Genomic DNA, 13,701 nt, shown 5'->3' on the forward strand with positions numbered 1-13,701 from the left:
CCAACTCACTCTCACACCAATTCAATCATTAACTCACCAACTCAATCATTCCCCCCACTCACTCTCACACCAATTCAATCATTAACTCACCAACTCACTCATTCTCCCCAACTAACTCTCACACCAATTCAATAATTAACTCACCAATTCACTCATTCTCCCCCACTCACTCTCACACCAATTCAATCATTAACTCACCAACTCACTCATTCCCCCCATTCACTCTCACACCAATTCAATCATTAACTCACCAACTCACTCATTCCCCCCATTCACTCTCACACCAATCATTAACTTACCAACTCACTCATTCCCCCCACTCACTCTCACACCAATTCAATCATTAACTCACCAACTCAATCATTCTCCCCAACTCACTCTCACACCAATTCAATCATTAACTCACCAACTCACTCATTCTCCCCAACTCACTCTCACACCAATTCAATCATTAACTCACCAACTCAATGATTCCCCCCACTCACTCTCACACCAATTCAATCATTAACTCACCAACTCACTCATTCTCCCCAACTAACTCTCACACCAATTCAATCATTAACTCACCAACTCACTCATTCTCCCCCACTCACTCTCACACCAATTCAATCATTAACTCACCAACTCACTCATTCCCCCCATTCACTCTCACACCAATTCAATCATTAACTCACCAACTCACTCATTCCCCCCATTCACTCTCACACCAATTCAATCATTACCTCACCAACTCACTCATTCCCCCCATTCACTCTCACACCAATTCAATCATTAACTCACCAACTCACTCATTCCCCCCACTCACTCACCGACTCAACCACCACACTTCAGGTCACAACAAAGCTCTGTCTTGTTCTTTTATCGCACTGCTCAGCTTTGGAATTCCCTCCCATCGTCTCCTTTTCCAAGTATCTATAACATTTTCCAAATAAAAATACGTATTAACTTTGTAGCTAAGACACCTTCAAAAGTGCAGTTTGTTGCTGACCACCTGGCATTTTGGGCTTTTGGGCCCCATACTCGGCAATTACGATTGAAATTAATTAAATTTTAACCGATTAATCCCTTCAACGAAGCACATCGATACAATATTTCAATTCATCACAGCACTGCAAAAGATTTAGGGGATTCCTCAGAATATAAAGACACTTTTCCCCACTTTATGGTATTTTAAACACAATTCGGGGGTGCATTTTATTACCGGGGGTGCATCTTATTACCTGGTGTGCACGTGTGGATGTGTGGTGGGTGTGTGCACTGCGCTATGCATCTGGCAACCTGAGTTACATTCCCACTCACGGCCAACACGAGTAACGTATATCTTAACTCGTCCTAGGCCTCCCCCACGTTGACTCAGCCTCACATTAGTAACTGGTGAAGTGTGTAAACATCTCCACTGGATAGACGAAGTTGGCCGGGCGTGGTGCTGGCCACCCACCGCCTCGCGTGGCATGCCAGCTTTCATAGGTGTTTGCTAACAGCACTTGCCCCAAAAGTTTGTTAAGGCTATATGGGAGATCTACGTCTTCGTTTTTTGTTCCACGTGTGACCAGCCATATATATTATTGTTTCGACCCCGGAAACAAGTTTTTCTGTGCGTCTTAATTTCCGGGTGCGTCTAACTTTCGGGTGGTCGTCTTACAAATCGGGCGAATACAATAAGAACAGCTGAGCCACACAATGCCCGCGGGGGGAACCAGGGAAGGGCGTGGGGGTCTGTGCCGATGTTTGCCGGGCCACGCACCTGTCCAGCCGGCCAGGCAGCGGCAGGTGCCGGTCTCCGCGTCGCAGCCGTCTGCGTGGCTGCAGTCACAGCGCTCCTGACAGCCCAGTCCGAACGTCCCGTCCTCGAGAAGGGAGAACAAATCGAGCAAAAAACCGTATCCTTCAGTGTGGCCCACGCAAGGCACCTGCACCGGCGCGGGTGAGTACGCACGCAATGCCCTCTCCAGAGGGGCTCTCTCCATAGCTCCCTGCCGCCGGCAGTGAGCGTGAGCGAGCGATTTGCGGAGTCGCACCTGCACATTTTCCCCTCGGTGTACGCCATCGCAGCACTAGGCGGCTACAGGCGGTCAGAGAGAACATGAAACGCTGACGTTCCGCATAAAATATCATGACAAGCTGTGTTGAAAATGGCATTTCATGTATTAGACACGTAAATTTAGAATGTGAAATGATGGCCTACATCTACGTACGTTTAATCCTGATGCACTTAAAAATGTAGAGTTCTTGAATGGAATGTGTAATTCTTGTAATTAAGTTTGATGGGTCACAATAACAATTTGATGCCTGAATGCTATATATGTACAGGATTATAAGTAAACTCATTTCATGCTATTGGTATAATTTTAACAATAACCCATTAAAATGGGCCACATGACAAACGCCTGTAATAATAATGCACACCAGTTCTCAGCAGATGCCCAAAGCTATCATCATTAAAACCACCAGCATATCAAAATATCATAGATGGTTCAAATGAAAAAAAGCATGAGTGAAGACAAACAAGGAAGATAATAAAGCATGCACATGTATAAAATTATGTGCTGCCTTGTGTCTGTCGTAGAAAATATTTTAGTTTCGTAGTTATTGGCATGAGGAGCGGTCAGGGAAATTCGTAAATTCGCCAATCATCCTTTATGCATGATTTGTCTCCAAGTTTTGGCCAACGCTTTTATTATTTTTTTACCGGTTATCTCTCGGGTAAGTCCTTCGTAGCAACACAACATTATAGCAAAGTTTAGTTGATACTTAACCATAATTACGAGAGTCATCATAATCCCACGGACAGACCGATGGACAGACAAGACATACGGACAAACAGATGGACAGAAGGCGAATATATTAACCCTTTCAGCCTGAGTTGGAACGCATTAAAAAAAAAACACGTGGGCATTGTTGCATTCATCTCATCTTCAAGACCGCCGAACTCGTGTGCGTGCGCGGTGGGGGAGAGGGCGAGCATGCTCACAGGGCACGGCACGTCGCAGTGGTCGCCACGCCAGCCCGCGCTGCAGGTGCACTCCCCGGTGAGCGGGCTGCACGACGCGCCGTTGGCACAGGAGCACGACGCGTTGCAGGCAAGGCCCCAGGTCCCGCTGGAGCACGGGATGGAGCAGTCCACGCCCTGCCACCCTGCATGCGCAGCATCGTCACGGTGCCGAAATGTTAACTCGCTCGCCTGGTATGCAGGAGGTCGTGGGTTTGATGCCGACCCTAATGCCTGCTGCTGTATATTTGGAGTTTGTGGTGTCTCTCTCCCGCGTGGTCACGTGGATTCTTCTCCAGGTCCTCCGGTGTTCCCCTCCACATTTAGAATCAACACGCGTTTAGAGTATTTGGTTGCTATACATTTCCAAGGGATGATAAGCCACTTCGTTGAGCTATCATTTGTGGCCAGGTCGCTTCTGAAAAAAGAGCTATGTAGCTCAGTGGGCCTTATCTAATAAAATAAAAAGTTTAAATCGATTTATTTAGTATTTTTTCCCGCAAGTTTATTCCTTTGTACTTATATCCCAGTCCAGAGGTAGCTGGTTCAGTTTCACCTCCCAGCACGGCAGCTGAAACAATGGGCCAAGTTTCTCAGTTCCCCCTGCCGCTTGTCCAATCCAGCAGCATAAATGAAGACATCCAAGTAAGTCGATCGGCAGGTCACGCAGGGTGGCAAAAAGCGTGGGTAACCCCTGCCTTGACCAAGACGCCCGGTCAGCAGGAAAGAATAGGCCAAAATTACCATCTGAATGGGCTCTCCAGATTCCTCGTTTGTCGAGTCCCTTCACCAGCAATGGCGTGAATAAGCAAGTGCAGGGCTGACATTTGTATGGTGGCATTTCAACATTTGACTGTACGTATTAAAATTTCTAATTACCACGCCACATTAGATCGTGCAACTAATCTCTGTAAATATTGGAAGAAACTTAAGTTGGGGCCTTCTTGGTACTTGATAAGTTGTCTGGGAATATCTGGAGGTGTGCCTGGGCTTTTAGGTGGTCAAGAGATGGCAGTAGTACAGCAATGACCATAATCTTGAATCTATTTCTACAGAGTTTTGATTGTTATGTCCTCGTACGGGTGGGGGTTTTTCTGCTTAATCCCAATTTATTTCTGTATCCCACTTAACGTTTGAATATGCCAAACATCCAAAAGTATGACCCTCTTGGAAACGAGCTTTAGGACTCTTTGACGTTTCCCAAGATGAATAAAGGGCATTTAGTTTTATTTAGATTTTGCTTACGAAACAGCCATCGGTCACTTTCACAGTTTCACAGAATTTCTTCATTACAATTTTCGTGATAGCAGGTAGCTTAAGCGATGTCCGTCATGTTCACTCACCACTGCCACAGATGCACGACCCATCCATGGGTGAGCAGACACCTTTGTTCCTGCAGGTGCAGGAGGATGAGCAATTTGCTCCATAGGAACCAGAGTCACAAGGCTGGGAGCAATCCACACCCTGGTACACAAACAAACACAAGGGCATATATTCATCACTCATCATCATCAGTCTTGGTCAATCCTCTGCCGAATGACGGTCTCCCTAAGCTCCTGTTATCTCTCATCATTCTGCAATGCAATAATCGACAAACCGCCAGCAAACAAGCCGATTTCATCACCGCCACCTTCTCAGTGGACGTCTTCTCAAGCGTATTTAATTCCTTGGCTTACACTTTGTCATTATTCTTAACCATGGTCCATCATCCCTTGCAGAAACATGACCTACCCAAGCACACTTACTTTTCATAACCGTTTGAATTATGCCATTAACCTGCAAATGTTCCTAAATCCACGTGTTCCTCTTACTCTCTTTCTCAAAGTAGTTCCAGACATACATTAATGAGAGAAAAAACACCACTGTACTGCATTTTTCCTTTGATGATGGTGATTATGTATTATCAGCAGCTATTTTTGTATTCACCGCCATCACCATCCCCTCACGGTTCTGCAATTCTGAAATCCGCATCACTCCTGCACATGAACTTATCTCACAGCTCATTCTCAACGGTATTCATCCTCGCAGACACGTTCCTCTCAATTGGCTGCCATACCAGCTTGAGCAGGACACACCGCAAACATTGTCTCACGTGTTCACTCGCAACTACTTTTCTTAACATTAATTTGGGCATACTCGTGCTTAGTGCATGAAATAAGAATTTCTTCACTCCGCTTGTTGTGATGAAGTGGATGCTGATGACAAACTATAATAAAATAAATAGAGATGCAAAATTTATTTTTCTGCTCTAATTTCGGAACAACAAACCAAGCCAATCTGAGAAACCATTAATGTAAGTAATGCATTTTCAATATCAAATTTATGACATTGTATACTTCGTATAAAGCAGTTTTATATAGGTCTAAAATTAATTCTTGTACTGTAATAATTTGAACCACAAAATCAATCGCAGTAAATAATTACCCAGAGCCCCTCAGTAGAGGCACATAAAGTTACCTTCTAGGTTTGAAGCAAATGATCACTGTAAATTATTTTGCAGGCATAAACACGTCGCTCAAAAAAAAGTCTTATTACTGTCTCTGCAATTTGTCGCACGCTCGCCACACAATGCTTTACTGAGCAGAGCCTTTGCCGGCTTGCCCAGAGCAATTAACTGATATTGCAGCACCTGCATAATTGCCACTAGCTAATAAAAGTGAACACTCGAGGGATTTCCCACGGCATAATGAGTGTCGGAGAGCCACAGACGTGCAGGAGAGCCACCTTAGCACTTTTGACGTACTTAAAACCGCGGCGACGCTTCTGTGGCGCAGTCATTATCTCCAACGCTACGGGGGCATTATGCACTTGGGGATGGCTGTTACGGGGACAGCCACAGCTGACAGCAAAATTCCCAATATTACGTTGCGGGTGTTTTTTTTTTTCAACCCCCCACCACTGCTTGAGATAGCGCGGGAAAGCAAAATGCGTGAAATCGAGAGGTGGAAGCCTGCGCTTGCGTTTGTATGTGGGAGTGTATGTTGAACTTCTTTCGCACCGTACGTAGCCAACAGCGCTACGTAGTCAACCGTTTGCCCTTCTTTTGATAAAAAACATTTTTCAGAGCCAACACTGCTGGTGGGATTGTTTAATTCCAGATACTGTCGAGAAACATTACATACATACATTAAAAAAAACCCAACCAAAGAACGTTTATTTTAACAAGTCTGAGACAGGTGGGAATAAATAATTAAATAAACGGATGCAAATCAAACCTTATTTGGGCCACGAGTCTGCAATATGTAACAGATTACATTGAACAGGCACCTTTGCAAAAGTTTTCTTTTTTGGGTGAGAACTTTGGAAGGTCGTTGCCGATGCATGTACTACATGAAAAAAAAACCCGGCCTGTCTCAAAGTCACCTCGAGAAAAAGACTCTGAACTTACGGTCGCCAACAGAAGTTCATTAGTACTCTGTGGTGGCATCCGGCAGCTGAGTGGCTGAAATAATCGGATGATTGTAATGAGGTTTACGGGTTTTTTTTTGTAAACGGACACCAAATGCCCTACACATCGGCCCCTTTGGCTTTTCATGCTGATACTTGTAAACTACTGAAATCACCAGTCCTCGTCAGTTATCCAAGTTCCACTTGAACTATGACTAGAATTATGAAAGAATCACGTGAACTTAAATGCATTACGAATTTAACGCAAGTTGACTCATCGGTTAGGTTTAAGAAAATGAGACAGCTTAACCTTTAAAAAAATGGTTTCGTCAAGTGACGAAACTAATCATGTATTGCCAGCAGTGCCCTACATCTGATATAACATGTGAGCATGTGTGTAGTTCGAAATGTGTGGCCAATCCTCAATTTTCATTGATTCCTGTCAACATTCTCTGAACCTGCCATTGTTTGGTATTTTAAATAAGAAGCATGTCAGCAGGTTTTGGATGTGGCGAGGACTAAAATAAAAAAAAGTTAAGCGATGCACTGCGGTGTGTTTTCGGGTTGTATCCCACGTTGTCCGTCCGGCACGACGCACGACGTTTCACTCCGTGTGTTGGGAGCTTCTTGATAAAATGTTTTGATTCAGTTTCTGACAGCTGTACAACACAACCACGATGATCTGCGTGACATATGTTAAGCTTTGCATGCTACTGAGCTACAATTAATGGGCTTGGGTTCATACGTTAATGAACTCTGGTTTGCATGCAGAACTCAATAAATCAAAATGACCCCTAGTTCTTTTGCCAAAGCACACCGTGTAAGACGCTTGGCAGCCCAGGTCACCGGAAACGAATAAACAAACAAGAAATAAAATCTTTATTTGAAGCTTTCGTGACTGCAGGAATCCATACTCTTTGGTTCTTTCGGTAAAGTCACGTAGGTAGAAAAATAAAATCGTTATTTTACCTACGTGACTTTACCGAAATAAATCAAAGTTGTATCTTCGCACGGATACATGTAAATACTCTACACACAAAATGTACATCCGTTTGTTTAAAAAAAATAACGCTCTCTGTCTGTTTATTAAACACACACACACACTCTTGAACGTCCTTCTGTAATGCCTGTAGCGGCGTTACGTTTGTCTGGCGATAACATTGCGCACATCAGGGAGATCACCGCAAGCGCTGCCCCGGACCGTAACGTTTCAATCACGGTCCGGCGAGGACGCGGCGGACACTCTATCGAACGCGGGGCAGATTGCCACGGTTAAGGCTGTCAGTTCAGTTAACCATCACTCGTTGCTGATGCCAACAGCGGGAAACGGCCCCACCTCTTCCTACCCTCTCCAATGTCTGGTCGCCACCCCCTCCCACCTCCACCCCCCATTGTCTGCTGTAGTGGCTGCTGAAAAAAATTCCCCCCCAAAGCCATAACCAGTGGCAACTTTATTACCTAACGATATAAATAACAGCATTTCCACTGATACCTACCGCTGCAGTTCCATTATAACTCGTGATTGTTTTATTTAATTTAAAACTGCATTGTAAAGCTGCTACGGCTGCTGTTATTGTCGTGCTATGAGCCTTCATTGCTTCTCTCCACCACGCTCACAGCATACTTTGCATTTAGACTGACCGATATACCATTAAGCAAAGCGTGGGGTCGTATGTGAACACAGGCCACAATTTGTACATCAACGTTTACAAACACGTAAAAAAGCGAACCGTGACAACGTGGAATTACGTTGCCAGATGCACGTAGAAAGTTTCACTTTCGGAGGTAAAAACATTTTTTTTAAATCACGGGCGACCCGTTTCGCCATGCAAAGCAGGTGCGCTGCACGCTGCAATTAACATCTCAAGAGCAAGATTGTGAGTGCGGGACTGGAAATGTAACACCGCACACAAAGTTTACCGGCCACAAAACGTCCTTGCGGGTGTGCGCGCAATGTCAAGCAAGCACACAAATCCCTGCCTTCAGAACCCAGCAACGACAACGTGACATGATTGGCGCTAATCGCGTCGATGACTAATTAAAGAAAGCCCCGGGGGTGACAGGGCCCAACAGATGTAGGTTAGCCGCGATAATGACTGAAACGTCACGGAATGTCATTTGCGTGCGCCAGCCTGCGCCGGGCGCCAAAACGTGTCAATATCGGAGAGTGGACGATTCCTCACAGCTGCGCGGTGGCTGCGGGCGAAGGCGGCTTGCCCGTGCTGATTAGGGGCACGAGAGCGTTGCTGTGGCCTGCATCCTCACGCCTCGAGATGATTTACGCATTCACGCAAGAGCCCTCTGCTCCCCACTCGGCGTCACGCGTAGAGAGGTGACACGCGCGACGCAATACCTTTGGGACCGAGCAGTGGGTGTTTTTCAAATATAAGATCATGATGTATATTCTTGGTTCTTTCGGTAAAGTCACGTAGAAGGGAAACAATAAAATAATGAAAATATAAAACAATAAATAATATTATGTGAATATTATTTTATTGTTTCCCTTCTACGTGACTTTACCGGTAGTCATCATTGTGTTGCGATCGAAACGTCGTAGTTTTCATTTTATTTTCTTTGAACCTATGTACGTGACTTTACCGAAAGACCCAAATAACATGAATCCCTGCAGTCACGAAAGCTTTAAATCAAAATCATGATGTATGTTGAGCTGTTTTTTGCGCCGTACTTCGCCAACCGTGCTCATCCGAGGTGATGATGATGATAAAAGTACCGGTGAGAATAACAATGATGGTGATGATGAAGAAGATTCTTCTTCTTACAGAATTCCATTTTCGACACAAAGTGATAGCGAGGTTTTGGTCGATGTAAAGTTTCAACGCTCTATTCTCGGAAGAAATCGAGAGCTAAGCTCAGTTTTTGATGGATACGTTTGATGCCTTTTTTTTCCTTTGCCACTTTTAAAACAATCAACATTCCCACAACTTGGTGCAAGCGTAGGGAGAATCTTATGTAAGCATATTGATTCGATAACAAGCAGCGTTGTGTATACAAAGTTTAAAGTGAATAACGTCAGCTCCTTAGCCCCCATTAGTTCACAACAGCTCAGTGAGGATGCCTTGGAAGCCTGCGGATTTTAATGGGGTTGGGGGCTTTTACGGCGGTTGACAGATATGAACCAAATTCCTTTTTTTGCTGCAAGCAGAAACGGGAATATGCCCGAACTTAGCCAAATGAGACAGGCTTGGCTTAGCTTATGCTTGTGAGCCCCCCACCCCCTTACACCCCCCTCCGTCTCCCACATTCACACCCCGAGTCGCCCGTCTCTGCTGCCAAAAGTGTGGCTTGCTAATGCTGACGTACAGATGCAGCATACTTATTAGGGCTTCTTGTGAACACACAAGCGAGGTGCATTTCAAAAGCGTATATATAAAAAAAATAGCCCCCTCCCCCCCAACTATACATGGTGAATAAATTAGTGCGGGGAGGGTGGGTGGGAGGAGGTGGGAAGAAAACAGACGCGGAGCATATCACACAAGCCTTAATGGATTTTATTTTGCATTTAACTGCCAAGGTTAAATACCAGCGCTGTTTGTTTGCAGCTCAACTTCAGAATCAAAATAACCGTGCGACAGCTCGGATTGAAGTGCAGTCGCACATGGCCAAGTTTCCACGCCCCTACATTTTACCGTCATGCAAACATAACCGTGTAATGAGAATGATGAAGCAATACATGGCAAGAATTAAGCATAATAAAGTTTTTTTGGTTTAGATCGCGTTATTTATAAATGTGCCGTAAACCTCCACCACTACTTTAGCCCACCGGTGTGCTGAAGAGTGAATTCACAACATAAAGAATTAAGCATTCAAAGTTTCCCAGTTGTCCACGCAGTGGAAACCTAATCACATGAGTGTGCGGACTGGAAAACGTTACGCAAATAATTATGGGTCAGCTACTTGAACACGCTACAAAAGAGCAAATTAAAATATTCTGAAAAGACCCCTGCAAAGTTTTATAAATTGAGTACGCGCATTACAATACATCAGTTATTTCAGGTCGATTTAAGGGCAAGTTCAAGAGGTCATCATGGCCAATGCCTAGAATGTCACCGCAATTCGCTAGGGCTTCTTTAATTTCACTAGGTGCTGGAGTTGTTGTAAAGTTGGTACCGGACCTTTAGGGTCCTCTCTCACAGCATCCCATCACGTGGCTCTAGGTCTCCACTTGCTTGCTAACCTTTGAATGCGCTCCAATGTTGGATTCAGAATCCTGCCCTCCACTATTCTTTGCATGTGTCCCACCCACCACATCGGTCTTGTTTGGGGGTCAACCAGATCAAAAAGGTTGCGAGACACTGCCATACACGAATGCACTATCGAACAATGAACTGAATGGGTTACGTGCACGTAGAGTATGCATTTTAATAAGTAATGCTGTTGAAATCTTTGGAGTACGTTCAATTGAACATAATCAAAGCTGCCAAATACTTATTCTTAGTTCCAGATCAGTGACACAGCAACAGACATTGCACTTTCGCAGCGATCCAGTTGCTGTTTTATTCATGGAGTGCCGGTGGTAAAAATTTATGCAATGGAAAGTTAATTAATGCCGCATTAACACCCTGCTTAAATGCATTATGTATTACATATGCTTTAACCAAAGTAGATTAGCATTCTGGGTTTTGCACTAGCAGCTAATTTTAATTGTAGTATGCTTTTTTATCACGCAAATTGTACATGTACAACATCTGAATGGATCGTGTATGTGAATATGAAAAGCATGGCATTACAGTTTATGAGTTTTCAAGTTGTGATTTTATTTTGTAAGAAATGTAAAAAGTAAATAAACAGGATACATAGTATGATGTATGTTGAACTTTTTTTCGCGCTGTACGTAACCAACCGTGGCTAATCGTAGATGCAGGGGAAAGACAGCAAACTAAACATAATCCAGAGGTCGCCGATTCAATGTCCCGGTGTGTCAGTGTAAGTTTCTCAAATCCACCCTGCTTGTGTCCACCCGGTGGTATATACATGGGTACACCACAACTTGTGGATCGGCAGGTCTTGAAATGTGTGATAGAGGAGGATGTGGCTACTCGTACCTTTTCCCAACACGTTTTGCCACTGTGGAAGGAGTAGGCAAAAATACTCTGCAGGAGGGGCCTTCTCTAGAGCTCCCTCTATCGAATTCCTTTCTGCCAGCAGTGACGTGAGCGTGTAATGGCAGGGCGACACCTTTACCGTTTGCCCTCTTGAGCAATCTAAATACTATTATAAGCTAGACACAACCTACAAGGTCATTTCATTTCGATGCATTTCTCTTGACAGAGAGAAGGGCCGCTAACGAACATTTTACATTCAAATCTCCGGTGGTATATATATTTTTTTGTCGAGCTAAATCAAATAACTCGACACATTATTTATGTTTCATGAACGTAATGCATTGCAGCCACTTGTTTACAAAATCCTTTCTGCACAAACTATTTTTTTTTAATTGAGCATTTAAATGCATCAGAGGGAGCATAGTATCAAAGAAAATATTGCACGGCAGTTGCAATGCTGAGGAAAACAACAACAATTTAAATCCGTACAGCAAATTCAACTGCACCTCAAGACACTTTACATAATTAGATTACAAACAAATATAATTTAAAGAGAGGTCAACGATGTGTAAGTCTGGAATGGAATATTGCAAAAATATGTTGTAGGTGTAATCAGGAAGTGGGGGTTTCGGTGACTGGAATACAATGGAGATTTGCCACCTCTAGCGCACAAACACCTAGAAATATAATGCAAAGAAGAAGAATATCACACAATACCAGTGAGAGGGGGGAACTACGTGAAAATTATTTCTCTTGAGCGGTGTATTGTATTAGTATTACGACGAAACTTTGACGCTTAATGTCCCAGGCATACTTACCGATTTCCTACGATAGTTACCTCAAAAAGGAGGATGAGCCTGAGAAAACCAGGACAGATGGCAAACCGAGATCCACGTTACGGGACTGAGACGGGCAGGTTGCAGACACAGGTATTCGAGTGCCACCCCGTAAGGGCAATGCTGGCTGCGTTGACAGCGAATCACATTGTCAGCTGACTTACCCAGTGACCTGGTACACAGTGAATGTGGTGTGCATATAGAGGAAGCAGGCGAGGGAGCTGAAGCTGTTCTATATGACAAGAAATCTGAGCCGAGGCGCTAAGGAAAGGAAGCCATGACAGAAAATGAGGCAGGACTTTGCCCAGCAGTGGAAAAGTTACAGGCTGACAACAAAAATCAAGGTCAGGGGCCTTTAAACAACCTCAAGGCAAAAGACGGCTCAACTCTTTGGGGCCACATAATTGGCACGAGGTGGGAGCAGGGAGCATGGTGGAGATGACAGCATGGCTATGGTATATGGTGGAGGTGACAGTGCGAGTACGGGGCATGGTGGAGATGACATCACGGGTATGAGGCATGGATGCTCGTTTACCTTGTATCCGGGCGCACACATGCAGCGGCCTGTCACGTGCTGGCAGTCGGCCCCATTCTGGCAGGAGCACACCTGGGCGCAGGCCTCCCCATAGAAGCCAGGCGAGCAGGTCTCGTTGCAGTAGAGGCCGGCCCAGCCCACCCTGCATGTGCACTCCCCTGACATGGGGTGGCAGCTGCGTGCGCATGAATCGGGAAGCAGCGAGTCGAGGGCACGTGCGTCAGTGCGTGCGGAGTGCAAGTCGGTTTGCGGGCGGGCGTCCGTCCGTTGGAGGGTTCAGGGTCGCGGAGAGGTCACGGCAAGTGCAGACAGAGTGAGGAGAAACAAATAAAAAATATTCAGCGTCAGTTATTTTATTATTTGACAATGTTTGTGGCGGGAAGCACAAGAGAAAAGGATGGCCTCGTGTTAGTGTGTGGTCTTTGGTGGCAATGCACAGCCGTGCACTCTTACAAAGAGGGCACACAACAGACCACATTATCCTGAATTTCACAAAGGTATGACCCTGACTAAGTCCTTTTTTTTGTAAAACTTATAAAGCAAAGCTACTTTTAGCCTGGTCGGTGAATGAATGGTTGTTATAAGGCTTGGGCTGTGAAGAAGCCAGATGGTGGCACGTCAATGGATCTTACACTCAACTGTGTGGACCTTGAGCGTCACACCCCGTGTGTGTGTGGGGGTCTTCTCTGGGTGCTCTGGTTGTGTTCCCCTCCCCTGTATGGCATAAAAACTGATACATGCATTTAGCCGAACATAGAAATGTAGGGATCTCGTGAAAAAGATTATTGATACTCAGTGATACGTTCCTGGTTGAATTGCTAAACAATACCGAACATACACAAAAAATACACTTGACTTTTTTTGTATTTTTCTTACCTGTTTTGTAATATG

The 13,701-nt window shown here is 44.7% G+C and overlaps 1 protein-coding gene across 4 annotated transcripts in view; it reads right to left on the reverse strand.

Moving 5' to 3' along the window:
* Positions 1-13,701, reverse strand: part of MEGF10 (multiple EGF like domains 10) — a 181,742-nt gene that overhangs the window by 30,528 nt on the left and 137,513 nt on the right. For all 4 annotated transcript variants that reach the window (XM_032953472.2, XM_032953473.2, XM_032953471.2 and 1 more), the window contains exons 10-13: positions 12,811-12,985; positions 4,333-4,453; positions 2,972-3,135; positions 1,745-1,847 (exon numbers count right to left, since the gene is read on the reverse strand). In XM_032953472.2, the coding sequence (XP_032809363.2) occupies positions 1,745-1,847; positions 2,972-3,135; positions 4,333-4,453; positions 12,811-12,985 (563 nt within the window). The remainder of the gene's footprint in view (positions 1-1,744; positions 1,848-2,971; positions 3,136-4,332; positions 4,454-12,810; positions 12,986-13,701) is intronic.

This window comes from Petromyzon marinus, chromosome 13 (assembly GCF_048934315.1).
Source record: "Petromyzon marinus isolate PM22_M1 ecotype Great Lakes invasive population chromosome 13, UKy_Petmar_22M1.pri1.0, whole genome shotgun sequence".
NCBI lineage: Eukaryota > Metazoa > Chordata > Hyperoartia > Petromyzontiformes > Petromyzontidae > Petromyzon > Petromyzon marinus.